This window comes from Macrosteles quadrilineatus, unplaced genomic scaffold (assembly GCF_028750875.1).
Source record: "Macrosteles quadrilineatus isolate MER2022 unplaced genomic scaffold, UCM_ALF_1.0 Scaffold_12__1_contigs__length_5162894, whole genome shotgun sequence".
Lineage (NCBI taxonomy): Eukaryota > Metazoa > Arthropoda > Insecta > Hemiptera > Cicadellidae > Macrosteles > Macrosteles quadrilineatus.
The window spans coordinates 133,636-151,301 of NW_026542605.1; the positions used below are offsets into that span (position 1 = coordinate 133,636).

General features: G+C 34.4%; 1 protein-coding gene across 4 annotated transcripts in view; it reads left to right on the forward strand.

Annotated features, from left to right (window-relative positions):
• LOC129004843 (polypyrimidine tract-binding protein 2) overlaps nt 1-17,666 on the forward strand; it is a 122,388-nt gene that overhangs the window by 74,264 nt on the left and 30,458 nt on the right. For all 4 annotated transcript variants that reach the window (XM_054433499.1, XM_054433503.1, XM_054433502.1 and 1 more), the window contains exon 4: nt 13,121-13,258. In XM_054433499.1, coding sequence (XP_054289474.1) covers nt 13,121-13,258 — 138 coding nt within the window. The remainder of the gene's footprint in view (nt 1-13,120; nt 13,259-17,666) is intronic.

A 17,666-nucleotide genomic window follows, 5' to 3' on the forward strand; every position in this document is an offset into this window, starting at 1 on the left:
TGCTAATTGATCCTCTCAATCTGTTTTATTTTCATACCGACCATCGGTTCCCTCCCCCACCGTCTCCCTCGCTTCTCCTTTTGTCGTCTTTAACGGTATTTCATTCGCCTCCTTACGATCATGAATAAATAAATCGCATCTCCTGGTGGATTATATTTAACGTTCGGCTGCAAAGTTTAATCGGTTATCCGCCCCGGTGAGGGCTGTTACGGTGGTAGACTGGGGTGGTTTTACACCCCATGTTCTTGTACGGTAAAATCGTTAACCTTATCCGTAATTTTCTGTTATGTTAAAACAAAAGATAGAGATTTTACTACTATCAGAATATATAAAAAAATTTCATACAAGTAAAAAAAAAAATTAATTGCGAGTTAGGTAGTTTCATCACATATCAACCAAGTTTTTTTTTAGTTAAATAGTTAAACTAGTATTGTTTTGTTATTCAGTTGCATTTTCATATTTTATACAACTATAATTTAAATTGCAGAGCAAAAATTCGTAACTAAAGATCTAACCAAACTAAGCCCCAACTTATTATTACAGGATCTTATACGAAGTAGTGGAGGGTTTTAGGTAGTTCTTGTAAGGGCAAGAGGCTAAGTTACTCCCGGCAGTTTGTGAAGGTAATATTTCCATTTGACCAACTGCATGGTTTATCGTCTAGATTTACATATTCCTGCGTTGGAAACTCGTTCCTCGGCTGTGAGAAGTGAAATCCACGTACTGCTTTACAAATTGTGGTTTCCACAAAATGTCAAACCTAGTAAGTGATAATTACATATCTTTCTGCGTCTATGTCATTTTACTCGTAATTGTTTTCTTTGTTGTATCCGCTTGAAATTGGTTCTCAATAAATTTTAGTCAGTGACCTTATTATTAGGGAACCCCTACAATATTTATATCCATTGTTTACAGTTTGTTATATATTTTTTTCGTACATGACCAAGTAATTCTTGAACTATCCGTCATTCCCACACACCAAAGGCCATCGGTCATGAAGTAGCTATGTCAAATAATTCTCCAACACAGTCTATAAATGTATATTCGCAGATTTATCAAGTTTATGTAAACACTATGACGGCTAGGTACCTACCATACACGCGGCCTGTGATGGATGCTGACGTATGTATGCATGTGCCTGTGTGCGTGTGCGTATGTGTGCCATTAGTGGCCAGGTAACGCTGAATGAACCGCGTGTAACTGTATTTTTCCAACCCCGATTAGTCCATTGTTTCCTCCCCAACTCTTCCCACCAATTTAATGCCATATTGTGGTTTCCCTCCTATTAAATACTACATTATTCTCACTTTCCCCCTTTGTCCCGTTGCCCTTTTTACCTTTATTTATGGCCTCGATATTCATTCGCCTCGATTTTCAAAGGCGATATTTGTTTAATTGTTTTTCTTTTTCGATTCAAATATTAATTGGCCGATTGTTTCTCTGTCTTGTTTTGGAGTTCAAAGAGTTTCGATTGTTTTCGTTTCATCTGATTGGTTTATTTTAGTTTAATAATTGATAAAGTTATTATTTATCCAGTCTGCATGAATTTCTTTAAATGGTCTTTGTTGATAGTCATGTTACATGTATTTCATTATCTTTTTTCTTCATACTCACATTACGCATATACATACATTAGTGTATCTTGATTTAGTTATGAAAAAAACATCGATTAAAAACCTTCACTGACCCCTGTTGCCCAAATTTAAAAACGTTGCAACCTTAACACACAGCCAATTACACATATTTTATAAAATATACAAAAAAATTAATGGGCGAGTTATTGTTGCCCTGTAGGAATTAAACTCTATAAGCTTTCTATAGTATAAATGCCAAAACCCATTCATATTTGTAACTTCACAAGAATGCTCAACTGTGTTAATTATCAGTATTTTATACTTCAACTCATACATGGAACTATTCATTATTTATCATTATAAGGAGGAGTTTTAGTAGTAGTTCTAACACACTTTAAACATCGTTGTTCTATTTTCTTGCTTTATTTTTGAATCATCATAACAGTGATATAAAGCAAGGCACGCAACTCACACGTAGGTTCTCAAATGTTATCAGTACCTTGGCGTGGGAGGGGGGGGGTCCAGCAACAATACTCAGATGCTGTTTAGCTCCCGATTCATCCTATTGTTGTTATTGAAGTGAAAGCCGGTTTCCTTTGTTTGATGGTTTGTTAATTATAACACTACCTGTTATCACGACTCCTTCCCCTTTCTGAATCCGGGCTGGAAATTATTTATGCGAGATTAAATTCCTAAATAATTCTAAGTTAAATCATTCAATGGTAATGTTTACATATTTTTTATCCTAGCGTGTTTTTTTTTCATATTAAAGCGCTTCCCACCTTGCGTTCAACATCATCCTTAGCTTACGGTTTAAAAACATTAGGCCTACTTAATGTTTATCTTTTGTTAGATTGCATCTATTTCCAAATGAAGGATGGCATCTCCGTACATAAACGAACCAAGTTGGGGATCGAACTAGAAAAATGTGGACTTGAAGGCGAGCACCATAACACTCATCGGCTAAACCAATTGGTTGTCATAAATGATTGTGATTATATTATTGAGTGTGTTTGTTGTTTGCCATTTCGTTGACGTTAAATTCTGCACTGAAACGAAAACTTTCCCCCTTATTTATAAAACTAATTTTAGTTGTGACAAATGATAAATTAAATCTAACTTCTTTGTAAACGCGAATATTGTTTGACAAAGGTATATCTGATTAAGATGAATCATTCTAACGTTTCTCAAGGAGGTTTTTTAATGGTCAAACTAAGAGGTAACTAAAATTTCTTTAGCATTTTTTCCTTTTTTATGGCAGATTCAAGTTAGCATACATTTTATGAAACGTCCTGTACAACACTTAAGTTATACCCAGACTCGCATGATATTTAAGTTCACGTATTTACCAAAGCTTGTGTCACCGTTATATTCAGTAGCGTTCTGCTATAGATGGTACAATGTGCCGCGAGCCCCCCCCCCCCACGCCCCCCCCCCCCCGCACAGTTGCCACAGACTCTATATCTGCGGTTCGTGTGTGGTTTGTGTAATTAGTAGAGTTTTCCATTCCCCAAGGTAATTACCAGACGAAAATTGTTAATTAACTGACAATGTTAATGTAACTGCGAAGGGTGTTCCTGTTTATTTGTGCTCGCGTATCGAATGAGATAAAAACTGTTGATCCGAGTTGCGACGCGTTTCTGGTAATGTTATAACGGTTAGAAAGTTTTATGTATTTTTACGAGTCGTACTTTACTAACATCTGATTTACCAAGGTAATTGTTTTAACAACCCCTGGGTGTATAAACTTATGTTTAGCCAATTTTTTTAAATCACCAGGATCAGTTTTTATTTTATCGACTCTTTAAAATTAGAATTACTCAAGATAATGTTTTTCTAACTATGTACAGTTTTAATTTACTTGATACTGTATTAATTACTTTGTTATTTTTAATGTGGTAAATACTCAATGTAAGGTTTCTTTACTTATGTTTCAGTAAAAAATAATTACCTCTTATTAAACAGCACGATGCGAGTTTGGGTTCTATTGTTACCACTATAACTGTATAATATTAGGTTGTTAAGGTTAATCATGTTGTAATTATAGAAGAATACGGAAACTGGGTATATTCAGTCAAACAAATTCCGTTGCACACTTCATCCATTGAAAAAGGTGCCAGAAAATTAGCCTGGAAACATATACTCTATATGCAAAATTACATATCTTACCTAGCTTTTTTGTCTAGTGAAAATAGTGATTTATGTATTTACAATTAATTCGAATCTTTTTAATTATTGCATTTTTTCGTAAAAATAATTACTTAAAAGTAATACTCTAGTTTTTTAAATGAATGTCCCGCCCCCATTTCTGTGTCCTTTTACCTATATAAGTGTGTATATTACTACAAAATACCTGATCTTCGATCATTCTACCATTCCATGGCCGACACGAGTACTGCAGCAATCTAAGATTTAAACTGGTTATTTCGTCATTTCCTCCCGTAATATTCGTAGCGATTGCCGTCCGAATGGACCCTCCCTCCCCCTCCAGCTACAGCTGGCCAAACCTAATTTACGTTTGTAAATCGGTTACATCCCGGGCGGTAAAATGCTTGTTTTTTGGCCCATTTGCATCGACATTCACTTCGTTATAAGAGGTATGTTTACATTTGTGGCTTAAACGATTGTATGACTCACCTGTTTTGACAATTTATCTTCACACAACTCCGGTTTTGGTCGTTTTTGAAATGTGGGTTTGGAGCGTTTAACGTTTAACTCACTAGCAGTCTAAATTGTTGGCTGTACAGAAACATGACAATTTCAAGTGTTGTTTGTAAGAGGTTTGTTTATATTTGGTGGCTTAGGCGTTGAAAATTGCACTTGTTATCAAGGATGGCTTGTTATCGAGGGTCTTCTTGTCAAGGGTCCACTGTCATTTTTATTCTTATGCCTATTTATGTTTTCATAGAAGTTTATATGATCTCACAATTTTTTTCAAATTTGTGTGTAGTGCCATTAGGTTAATTGACCGTGTACGTCCGTTAATTGGTTCAAAGTTTGCTCTCAACTATATGGACTAGGGACTGATGTTAGGATGATATGCGATAACATAGAATTTCTGATAATTCCCACTTGGCTCATGTGCTTGTGTCCCTGAATAGTAGTATTAAAGGTAGGCAATACTAATGATGCTACAAATAGTGAAATAGTACTCCAATAAGCTTCGGTGGATTCCAAGTCAACAACAAATCACCAACATTCGCAATGATTTAGCACTTGAAGTCACCGAGAGCACTTTGCTCCCTCATCCCATCTGATTGTCTTTATTTACGTCGTTAGAACAATTGTTTCTCAACGTTTATTGACAGCTATCAGCCGGTAATTGGCTATTCTCCCCTTTTCGTCAGTTTTACCCTAATTACGTTTAAAAAGCAGAGTGTTTAAGGCGTTTAGTCTTGTTTTGAGTGGATTTCCGCCGTTCGATCCTGTCTATATTGTCTTTTTTTATTAGTTAATTTCATCTTATTTTAATGATTGTTTTTGTTCGAGAACTTATTGGAATGGGGAAGGGGTTGTTCTTTAAACTTGCTTTATATTGTTAAAACTTTATTTTAAATTGATTCTTTATGCTTATATACAATTATTTTTTAATATGTGTGACCGTTCTTAGAAGCAGTGTATTAATAAAGTTATTTCTTTTATTTTTGAACTACACCCCTTAGCGTTTCGTCGTTCAATGTATTTTATCTCAATAGTATTTAGCCATTTAATTGTTTTGGATCCAAAAGTTTTGTTGGTGTCAATTATTTAATTTAAATTTGAGCAAGATTGTAAATTTGCTAATTTCAAAAGTACATATACACTGCATATAAGTGCTGTTCAGCTTATTTGTTCACAAATCATAACAAATACTGTATAATGCAGAATTACATATAGTAATAAGCACCTACTAATCGTATTTTTATTAAATTCCGTTCGACGAGTAAAATAGAAACACTAAGATGATTGTTTATATCCTTAAAAATATAAATCGTTATACATAGTTTGATGTCGAAATTAATGTTAAATAATTTTGGTCTTCTTTACCAAACGTCATATGTATTTACTGATTCTTCGTATTTTCTTTAATAAATGTATGTAATGAAAAAATATTGGTTAAAAAACCATTTTCATCACCAATTAGTATAGCTAGTTTATATTTAACTTCGATTCCACTATTTAGGAATCAAGGACATTTCTGTTGCAGTAGCCAAGTTTGCAAGACGTTTTGCGTCAGGTGCATTTCCAGCGTCGTTATTGTCACCCCCTCCCCTTCCCGCCAAAAGTGTAGTGTTAAGGGGTTGGGGGAGGTCGTTTTGGAGGGAAGGAACACCATTTCACTCAACTTGTACTTTCAATCATTCACTTCGTCGCTCAAATCTTACGACATTCAAGACGCATTGGGTTTCCAAACTTTTACGTGGATATAAAGTTGTTTTTATTCAACCGTTGTTACCTACCTGTTTCTCAAACAGTTGGTTTTTTAAAATTTTGCAAAATATTCACTTCTGTTTATTTTGAATATATTAAAAAATCTTTCTATGTATTTCAAATCAGATAAATTAAAATAAATCTGGATTTTCATAATATGGATATAATGTACGATGTTGAAAAGTAGACATTGTAATATTTCTAATCCTTGGGTAAATGGATTATTCTTTATATGAAGTCTGAATCCGTTAAAAAAATTAACTCAATGTATTAAAAAAATAACTTAATGGATATAATTAATTTTACTGTTATGTATGTTTTATAAATTTACGTTCCCACTCGTTACGTAAATTTCATTTGTAAGTAATTTTCGTTGCATCATCGACTCTATCGAAGCAATCCTTTTTTCATTAGCCTACCATTTTCAATTCCCCGATGAACAAAATAATAAATTTTCTGTTTATAATTTTTAATTCAACAACTTTTTTATATCTTTCATCTTAGAATATAAAAAAATGCAAATTAATATTCAAGCGTGATGTAATAACTAAATAAGCCCAATTCCTTCCCCCAAGCTTTCAATTCCTACATTTAACTATTACCAACTAATATACCTCGCACCAAAATAACGCAAGGAAAGCCGATCGGATGCGGTTATTTCACGTATCCTTTTCGCTTCGAAATCCAATAATTACACGAGGCTTTAACGCTTGGGATTGACGATCTTGTGATGTGGCGAAGGATTCGCATTGAGTAGAGATCAGTGGTGAAAAGACGTGAAGATGGAAACGTGTCTGAGGCTCGGCGAGGCGGCCTCAACTGATGAAAGAGGTAAACCCACTGCACACGGAGATTAGCGGCCAATATCACTTTTGCTGCTTTTTTGAAAATTTTCACTCAGGTGTGATTTGATATTTTAATCAAATTTTCGAATGGAACAATTACGTTGCCTACTGCCACATGTAGCGTCGTTCAAATTTACTTTTGTAAAATATCCTTCTTTGTGTTAATAGTTATTAAATACATACTGATTAAAAAAATAATTTTTTCAATGCAATCATTGTCTTTTTCCACTCGCTCTTTCATAATTATGTATAGATTAAACTTAACTATGATCTCCAGAGATGGAGGTGCTACAAGGCGTATTTAAACCAAATATGAAAACCAAATCGATGTAGAAGTGAAATGCCCTATGTAGCTTTTTTACTCACTATACTGCGTTATTTCACTAGCCTGGGCCATTCTCTAAACACAATCAATAAAACCTCAATGGTCATGGACAGCTGCTGGGCCCAGTTTGTAATCAATAAACAGTTTATTAATTGTCTAAGGATCAAACCGATGATCCTTTGAACAGGCAAGAACTGTTATAACGATTAAGCTACCTGAGTTTTAAAATATCAAATTTTCTTTTTGAACTTAACACCAAATAAGCTGTCAATGTTCCAGTCTTTAATGTCGTTTGAGACAAGCATTCAAAAAGTGTACACGTTTGCTTTTGGTGTAAACCAACTAAAAATTGTTTAGCTTAAATATGGAAAATTGTATTTTTAAACCCATGCCTTAGTATAAACAAGCACCTGGTGTATAAACTGTGGTTTCCATGGGAACATCAATTCAGTAATGAGAGGCTAGCAGGTATTAGAGGAGGGCTTAGGACAAAGTATCAATTTGGGGCATCAACTGGGTTCAATAATCAATGCGTTAGTTTCTTGCCAACTACGCTCGTATACTTTGAGTAAGCTCGGAAACGCTTTCGCTGGGAGGGGAAGTTTTATACACTTCATTCCTTAAGTGGTGTTTCATTTTCTCTTCAATATTTTACATTATTCTCCCAAAAATTAAACTCCTGCATTCTGTGTTGAGTTGTGTATTAGGGAACATAATATTTTGCCTTTTTAATTTATATTATAAAATGTGTAGAGAGAAAGTTGTTTTCGTAGGTGTTCTGGCCTGGTAATTACAAATTTGAGCTCTAAGCCTAAAGGACCTGGTGTGAATTCTGCTGATTACCAATCTTTATTATGGTATTATATGACCGATTTGACGGTTTGGTTTGGCACCTACCTTACGACAACCTATCAATAAAACTAATAGAAATAATAGTTTGCTCAGTATGACTCAAAAAATAACTTAAACGTTTTAAACACAACAATAATGTAAAATATTTATGTCTGTGCAAATGACTAGGTAAGGCGAGTGCAGTGGCAGACAAATAAAAAAAAACCGTGATGAAAATCCCTTTGACGATAACTGAAGCTGGCTTCATCCTCCTTAATTAAAACCCGAAACAACTTTTAATTCGGATAAACTTCTTTTCAGTATCTCCTCCCACCCTCTTGAAACAACATTAGAATTAAAACACCAACTTTGGCGTCACAGAATGTTTAACTGACAGATGGTTATGCGACTCGTTAAAACTATTAAATAGTAATTGAACTTAGGCATGAATCAATTTTTCTTTTAACATTCACTATACAAATGTTTTTTAAGTATTAAATTAACTATGGTTTAATGCACGTGGTGCTGTCATTCCATTAAATTCTTTAGTATTTTACTAAACCCTTTTATAAAAATAGCGTTTATTGACTAACCTACGTACTGGTGCTGTAGTGCATGTTGTGACATGCCGAAGCGGTGGCGTCAGCAAAACTATCGAATGCTACGACGAAATTCAAAATTTGAGAACTTGCAATCCGAAAATGGTTGTTCTGTTTCGATAGCTAGTCTAAAACCTAGCCGATTGCTATTAACTATTTATAATCAGTACAATGTAATGTACTTTAGAACAGTAATGTATATGAAGCTCTTAATGAACACACTACAATAATAGGTTTCGGCTAAACTGTCAAAACATTTTACGAATTTTCCACCAAAATTTGTGAAATAACGTTCACAATATAATAAGTGAATATTTTCATTCAGATTTCTTAAACAGCTTTTTCAAGAAGATCAATTTTTGTAAATGGTTTAGTAAAATGCAAAAACTGTTGTTACTTTTAAATACCTATAGACTAATATATTTTTGTTGTTTAAATATAACATTGTGTTATTTAATATAAAATATAAACGTTTGGCCTACCCATGCTAGCAAACCGTCTTAAGAACTGATTGTTTCTTCAATGCTAAGCTTGGTAATTTAACTCTAGCTATGTGTGCTCTCGGTACTTAATTGAACTGTGCTTGATATTAAATACACCCCGGTGTTTTAGTAGTGTTCTGCTATCAGCTGATTCTGCTGTGATGGCTGGAGGAGGTGATGGCGGTTTAATCACCTCTCCATCACTTCTGAAACCACCGTAAAGCCCCAGCCATCTCGGTACCATCAATTTATAATGTGGGACTTGGGTTTACGGCTGTTGCATATGGCGCTGTGAATACTGTGAATCCTGTACGTGGGTTGTAGCATGAAAACTAAAATATCAATCGTGCATCATGTTCACCTATCACCTATTGGCGAAAATGTTATGTTTAAATGTGTAAATTTGCTAAATTAATTGAATTTTGTAAATAAGATTATCACCTTGAAATATTTTAAACTTTCAAATCCAAACTTACCGTATCAAATTAGAGATCGCTTCCAATTTCGTTTGAAACGTATCAATAAACTAGTAAAAGTTGTTTTGAGAAGTGAATAAACCCGACATGGTGGGATATACTTTGCTAAATGCAGGTGTAACATGGTCATTGCATTAAATTTTTTTTTTAGAACTTAAAAGTATAATTCAAAGAAGAGTAGAACTTTTTTGTCATAGTGCTTGTGGCCAGATGAACTTCACCTAACATAATGTGTAGATTTTAGCAAAATATAAGAAGTGAAAGAAACTCGCTTTTAGTAACTTTTAACTAGGTACTAATCACATCAAAAACTCTTAAATTTGGTTTTCTGATACAGGTATTACATTTGATCTGCCCTGTATGAAAACGCGTTTTTAAATACGTATTAAAGTTGCTTGACCAAACGATAGTATTTGCATTATTCATTTTGCATAGTATTCTCTATGGGCATTTCAAATGATCTCTTCAAGTATGAATTAGTGAAGTTTACTAGAACTCCCATTATGTAATCGGGTTTACAGGTAGTGTACATCTAAGTTACACTAACAGTAAATGTTATCAAGAGAAAATATTTTCAAATCTATTTATTTTTATTTCACACCGTTACTCCACTCTGCTCGGTCGGAAGACACATGAGGAATTGATTGAGCCGTAAGATGGGGAAGTTTTACGTTGTGTCGTCAGAATGTGATGTGTGGCGTGATTATACTTAGCCACACCTGGGTCCCGCCTCCCGCTACACCTCTATGAAGACTTTATATTGGTCCCATGTTACTCTTCGTTTGTCAGGGTACAACAGGGAGAGATCAATGTTTCTGACTTTTTCAAATAAAGAATAATTTTATAGAACAATATAATCATTGTAGTAGGCTTAATAGCACACACCAAACATACAAGGTGGAAAATATGCCAGGGACAGTTAAACATTTCAAGAAATAATACAGATATAGCTACAAAACTTTAACGAAGTTACTGGGCATCAAAATCACTTTGACACGTTACTCAGTGATACGCTACCTCCTCAGGGGGACGGCCTGTTAGGAGTCACAAAGAAATCTTAAATGTAAGCATCGGTTGATATTTACTAAGATTTTAATGGTAAAATACAGTGCCTAAAAACCAAATTAATCTTAAAAGGTAATCTTAAAAAGCTCTATCAACGTACTACTGTAGAAGGTTAGTAATTAATCAACACTTGATTCGATAAAGAATTTAAATTATTGCCAAAGCCACGGATTTGGTTTGTTCTGAGTTACAGATATCTATTCATGGAGGCTGGTCGTCTTACTAGCCACAACTAATTGCAGGTTGTAAGCAATACTGCTTGTATACACCATAGTAATTACATGTTCTCGGGTGTTGGTCACCAAAGGGGTTGGACTTTAATTAAATATCACTTTGACTCGAAACTGAAAATACTCGCTTGAGGGAAATTAAAGATCAACCAATGACGTAAATGTTTTACCATTTAACACGAGTGAAAACAATTAAAATTGGCGTTTGAACGATTAAAAAATAATCGCTATTAATTTATCTTGACGGAAACTCTCCGTGATGTTTTAATTGTGAAAACAGCAAAGAGAACGTCAAAAGTGACAAGAAGTTTATCCAAATTAAAAAGTCGCATCCAAGGGAATATCATCCGGTTTAAACTGTTGTCAAAGGGTATTAGTAAATTGTAATACATCCAGTTATTCGAAATACGTTAGTGTCACTCTACGTTATCCGGTAAATTTAAACTGAACAAAGCACTGTCTGGAGATAAAGTGAGTTATGCTGTATGATTTAATAATAGCTAACGGAGAGTGCATCAGTTCGTCGAGAATTATTAACTACACGTCCCTGGATGAATTTTAAATTTTAATTCATCATCGGAACGCCAAAGTGGAAGTAGATGAGAGACATTTACGAAACTGAACTGAAACTTTCCCCTCCCAGTGAAAGCGTTTCCGAGCTTACTCAAAGTATACGAGCGTAGTTGGCAAGAAACTAACGCATTGATTATTGAACCCAGTTGATGCCCCAAATTGATACTTTGTCCTAAGCCCTCCTCTAATACCTGCTCGCCTCTCATTACTGAATTGATGTTCCCATGGAAACCACAGTTTATACACCAGGTGCTTGTTTATAAATAGACATGAGTTTTTAAATAATTTGTTTGTGTAAAATGCAGAATAATTCTAAACAAAATATCAAGTCAGTCGTTAAGTGGTGTATCTAAGTTTTAGCATGTGATTAATTTTAATTTGTACCTAATAGCTTAGCTTTTTATCAAGTAAAGAATCCAAAGTAATTTAATTGGAATTTTTTCGAAGTTTGAAAATTTGTCTACCGTATTTCAGTTGAAAACATTGAACAGGAATTCGATTCGTAATTCAAGTTTTTTTATACGGCTCCTAGCGGGGTGTAGTAAAAAATTGTTTTGATTATTTGTACACATACTGTAATAATTGCTCTTTCGGTTTTTAGTAAGAGCATTACATTTTTTTCCTAACTTAAAATTCAAGGGCCTCTCTTTGGATGTTTAGTATGCTACTCTTGTATACCTGGAACAACGGTTTACTACTCATTTAACATCATAACTATTCATTAGGTTTTACAATATCTTTTGAGTATTATTTATTTTCAACCACGGCACTAATGTTTCTAAATGCCCTAATCGTCATCAGCAAATTCCTTCGTTAAGACTTGTGCCCTGAAGCCGCATCACCGACAGATTTGGCTCCATCTCATTATTTATAAGCGGTGGGTCGGCCTAGCGAATTGTCACTCTAATTTCTAATTACCCCTTCCCCCCACGGCACGGTCGTCTCTCTAGAAGTGTCTTACCTTCCATCGCAAACAACTCCTAACTTTCCAAAAATACCTTTGCAAAAACTTCCAAACTGAAGAGTTCGAGTTTCTTTATCATGCCTCTCGCCTTTAATTAATTATCCAGTAATTTGAATTAAATTTAAAATATTTATATGTTTGCTAGTTAACACATATTATTTTTTCTTGAATAACCTGCAATCGTAATAGGCCTACATAACGGATTTTTCAGTTGCTAAACACTTAGTACAGGATATCCATTTTGAACATCATCTACCAAACGATCACAAAATATTTCTGTTCATGAACACAAAAACCAAAAATCATCAAAAATCATCTAAGTAAGAACTTAGATGATTTTTGGTATTAAAAGTCTTGTTGGCCCTATTTTATGTTAGCTAAGAAAATGTTTTAGCAATCTTCCATTTTCGGATGAATTTATCTATGTTAACCAAATACTTTCAAACATTGCACTAGTCTGCGCACTAGGTGATTCTTGTTGAGAATGTACTGTGTGCCAGTTTTGAATTAAACCGTTATATTTAATTAATTGTGATCCTGCGTACATACCTTCATCATGCAAAGAATGCTTGCGGTAATAATTAAATGATGTCACATGAATATGTGAAAGTGTCAATGTAATCATTTAAGGCTAAATTAGGTCCTTGCCATATTGCATGTGTTTCATGATTGATTTTAGGACATAGACAATACAAATTCACTGGTACCAATTTGAGTGGTTTTTGACAAGTTGTTTTTTGTTACAGAACGCGTCAGCCCAGGCCGCCCTACAAGCCGCCCAAGCTCTCTCTGGCCAAACAGACACCCAGGGCGGGCCTAACACTGTACTCAGGGTCATCATCGAACATATGATGTACCCCATCACACTAGAGGTCCTCTACCAAGTAAGTAAACATGATAACATACAAGTAACTCACCATATTGTGTACATTTAAACACCATAGTCAGTATCTTCCAGTAACACCTTATGTCCTTAGTTCACTTGAAGAATTACCACCTTTCCCAAATTAAAAGACCCTAATATGCAATGGAAATTCTTTCATGAATATACATATTCCCTTTTAAAAAGATTAATAGATGCAGTCTTTCTAGTGGTCAGAGCGCGCGTGTTCTGATCTGAAAACTAACGTTAACATCTTGCCAATCACCAATCGTCTTAGCTATGAACTACAGTTTTGGCTCGGTAGTTTCAGCTTTAACCTGTAGTACCACATTAAAAAAAAAGATGATTCAGAACTTGTTTGTATTACGGGAGAACTGCTTTCACTTAAACTAATACGAATGATTATCATAGGACCAATTATATTTAAACTCAACTTAAATCAAATTTCTGTACTATACAAATTCCCCTTTTAGGCGAGCACTCGTCGTATACTCAATTTAAACATGATTTAAGGAATTGACATTTATTTAACCAAACATGAGCATACTTTTATGGGATTCCGTTTTTGAATTTATGACGTTCTCAAATGTACAAAACCACTCAAATAAATTTTTTTTAGGGTTTTCTCTTGTAGGATGTTTTAGTTTATTAACTAAATGTCTGTATTAAGCCTGAATTAAAAAAAACACTGTAGGCCTACTTAATAAATTTGACGTATATAATAATGAAAAGTAACAAAAGTACCTACAACAAGACTGTTGATATGTCCCCTCATCCTGTGATCATGGACAACAGTTTGGTGAATAATTGACTGTTTGGGGATTCCCAAAGTTGAAATATTCAAGCGGAGCTCCCAGATTAAGGCTTGCTGAGTCCCAGGAGAAGAGAGTCCGGACCGTCCAAATACTGCATGGACCATGAGCGTTTAGGCAGCGATGACAAAAGATATCGTCCAATTTGTATACCGTTTTTTTGTTTTGGACCCACGGGAGAATTTTTGTTCTTTTCCTTTGATGTATTGTTCATAGTTTTAAATAATGGTATGTTGACGTTGCCGATGTTGTGATGCTAAAATTAGTGATTCATAACATTTATGAGTGATTTTGTTGGGTAAATTAATAATTAATTATCTTTGTCAGTTTAAATTTCAATATTTAAAAACTACGTTTGGTTGTGACGAACATACTATCCTCGTTGTAAAAATGCTTCAAAAGATTAGATTCGTATTTTTTCCGTGCATCAATCGGTGTTTTCGCTTTTTATTTCTTTCGGAATTAGATTGTCTTGTAATGACCCCTACTTAGATCAATGATACAACAGAATAGCAATTATATAGTAAGACAAATATATTTTAAACATACTAAATATAGGTGATTTTCTGCAAACTTAATTAATGTTGAATATACATCCACCATAACGTAAAATTCCAATTCAGTTTTATTAAGAACTCTTAAAATATATCCTCATGATAAATCATCCCGTTTGCCTTGTAGCAACATTTTTATAACACCACTACACACAAACATTAGTAATTTAACTTTTTGGCTCTCAACAACCTATGAAAAACTTACCATGTAGAAATATTCTGTAAAAATGTGATCAATGTTAATAATTATTTACCCACTTCAAACCGCATTTTCAAAATCCAACTGACACTCCAATCACATCTCAGCCACAATATAACCACAACTCAACCACATTATCCTACAGTTAAAGTTTCATCGCTGCAGTAATATCACAGCTCAGACTCCACGCGCCAGTTCTAGCCTTGTTGATCTTGGAAATTACAACAAATGTTGGTGCTTATACACCCCCTTCCCCCCCAGTCGTTCTGTTCATTTGAGTAATCAAGTTACGGTTTTTAAGTCCCGCCGGGCAACCTACTTCTCTATTATGCATGGTTAGTCGGGTTCGCTATGTAATTGGTTATTCTACAGCAATGTATTTTATATTAGGTCGCGGTTTTATTTCTCAATATTACGGTTTGAATGAAGGTAAGGGATGACTTTGGTGTGAATCGATTATTTTTACTAAACGTAATCAGTATTAGCGAAGTCAAATAATGAAATACAATATTTACAATGTATTTCACTGAAATTAACACTGTACGTTTTATATTTTACTTGACATGTGTGGACATTTGTATACCTCTGTTATTTTACAATGCAATAAAATACTTAAACTGGTCCTTGCAAAATAACGTAGCACAAAAAGCACAACAACACAGTTTTATTTGCATTTACCGATTTGGGAGGTTTGAAATAGAGACTATTTTCACATATTAGGCATTCAATTAGATCCAAAGTGTTTACAGCTGTGTCTTTAGAATATGTAAAAATTATTTTTGTTTCCCTCTAACTGATTAAGCCCAGCCGTTTATGTAGTCAGGACCATTTACTACGTAAGCTCAATCTTACACGAATTACGCTCCCTAACCTTACTCCACATTTCGTATTATATTCAGCGTCCCTTTTTATGGAAATGAATCCATCAGGTGGATACATTTATTGGTTGTATGTACGGTTAGGTTCAGTTTTGAACTATCGAAGCTCCTCTTTACCAGGAACAGACCGGCTGCCGTATAGTTAGGTACTAGACTAGCACTATGAGTACTCACCTACCCAGATTGCTACTACCCTTACTTAAAATTCTGTGTGAGAAAACTGGTCTAGTGGTTGTGTGCTTTGGTTTTTGAGGTCTCGGGTTCAATCCCCGTCATAGGTAATGGTTTTTATCTTTTAATCATTTCACGACCCTGTATGCCTGAAGTGTTTGTTTTAACGGTTCCGCACAAGGTTCTAGCCAAAAGCGTGAAGAAATGACACTAAAAAGCATTTCAAGTGTTTTAAAAGTAACACTTTTCTCTATACTCAGATTCTATCCAGTTTCCCCATCGATCGTCGGCCTACAGACAGTGAGATACAGGGCGGGGTAAGGCAGAAGCAGAATGCCGACCGTTCCGACGGCATCACCTGTTATTAATTATTTCCAGACTGTCAGGACGGGAGATTCCCCCAGCTCCAGACTAATACCTGCCTTCCCCCCCCCTCCAACCGAACAGCCTCTATGATATCAAATGTATAACCTGCTGACATGTCCGAATATTGTGAAACACTCATTGGTTATTCGTCGTACATTTTAGCGCAAGGGTGTGGAGTTTATAGTTTGGTTGGAAAATTCGCCCTCGTTGATTAGGCTAAAGATATATTAAATCAGTTTTTTGTTAAGTTAATGTATCCGTGTGTGTTAAATTATTTGTGTATTTCGACGACGACATCATGTTCAAATAATATTAGACAAGGCTTGAAAATGAAACATCAGTTTCGAATCAGTCGCCTGAGACTATACTAGGATTGACGACGTACGTAAACCTATTTTATATTGTCTTAAATCAATCCTGGAGGCAACGCTGATTAAAATATTAAATACACCCTTTTGATATGTTTCGTCGTTTATTATTTTACAAAAAATTAATGAATTAATTGTATCTAATTATATTAGACAATTACAATGGTATACAAATAAACTAAGTTGTTCCCTTAAATTACGATATACATGTGGGTACAACATAAATATTTATACACATCAACCGATTTCTACTAATAATAACTTCAAATATTGACGTTAAAATAAAATTGAAAACTCCTATTCGAGCATTAACCCGTATAAGTTCATGTCTTTCACTAAAGATGCAATTTTGGAAGTGTTGCCACGTAAAAACATTGTAACAAAAACATCTCTGAATATTTCGAATAATTGAAATGATATTCAAACAATTCACTATGTTGTTAACGTGAATAATTTTTTTTTTTCAATGTTATGAGGTAGAAAATGTAGTCAGTTTCTAAAGTCATCACCGTTAAACTTATGTCTCCATCATACATGTATCATACATCTTAAAGTACATTGAAATTCTCAATTTATTGCATATTTTCCTTGCGCAGTTTCCTGCAACTAAATATTTTCTCGCTCTTTTTGTACGATATAAACGTCTATTTAAAGACATTTAAGCGCATTATCATGCTATAAGTTAAAAATTACAAAAAAAATATTCATAAGCCTCCAACGGTTTTACTTTGTGATAGGATCTACAGCTTTGATGTATCTCAAAAATGTAAATAACTTCTAAAACCATGATAAAATCTGACTCGCATATAATCCCCGGTTGGTAATCTTGTTTTATAAATATTGCAACAGTTAAACACACACCAAAATCTCTATAGCCGTTTCAAAGCGTTTTCATACTGACAAGCTTAACCGTAGCCAGACATTTGAGCTAAACTCGGCTTTGTTTTTTTATTGACGTTACACTTTGTTTGTTAATTAAACTTAACATGGCTTAAACAAAGCCCCTTTGACACCATAGTGTAGTGATGTCAAAATAACATTACCTTCTTTTTTTGTGCATA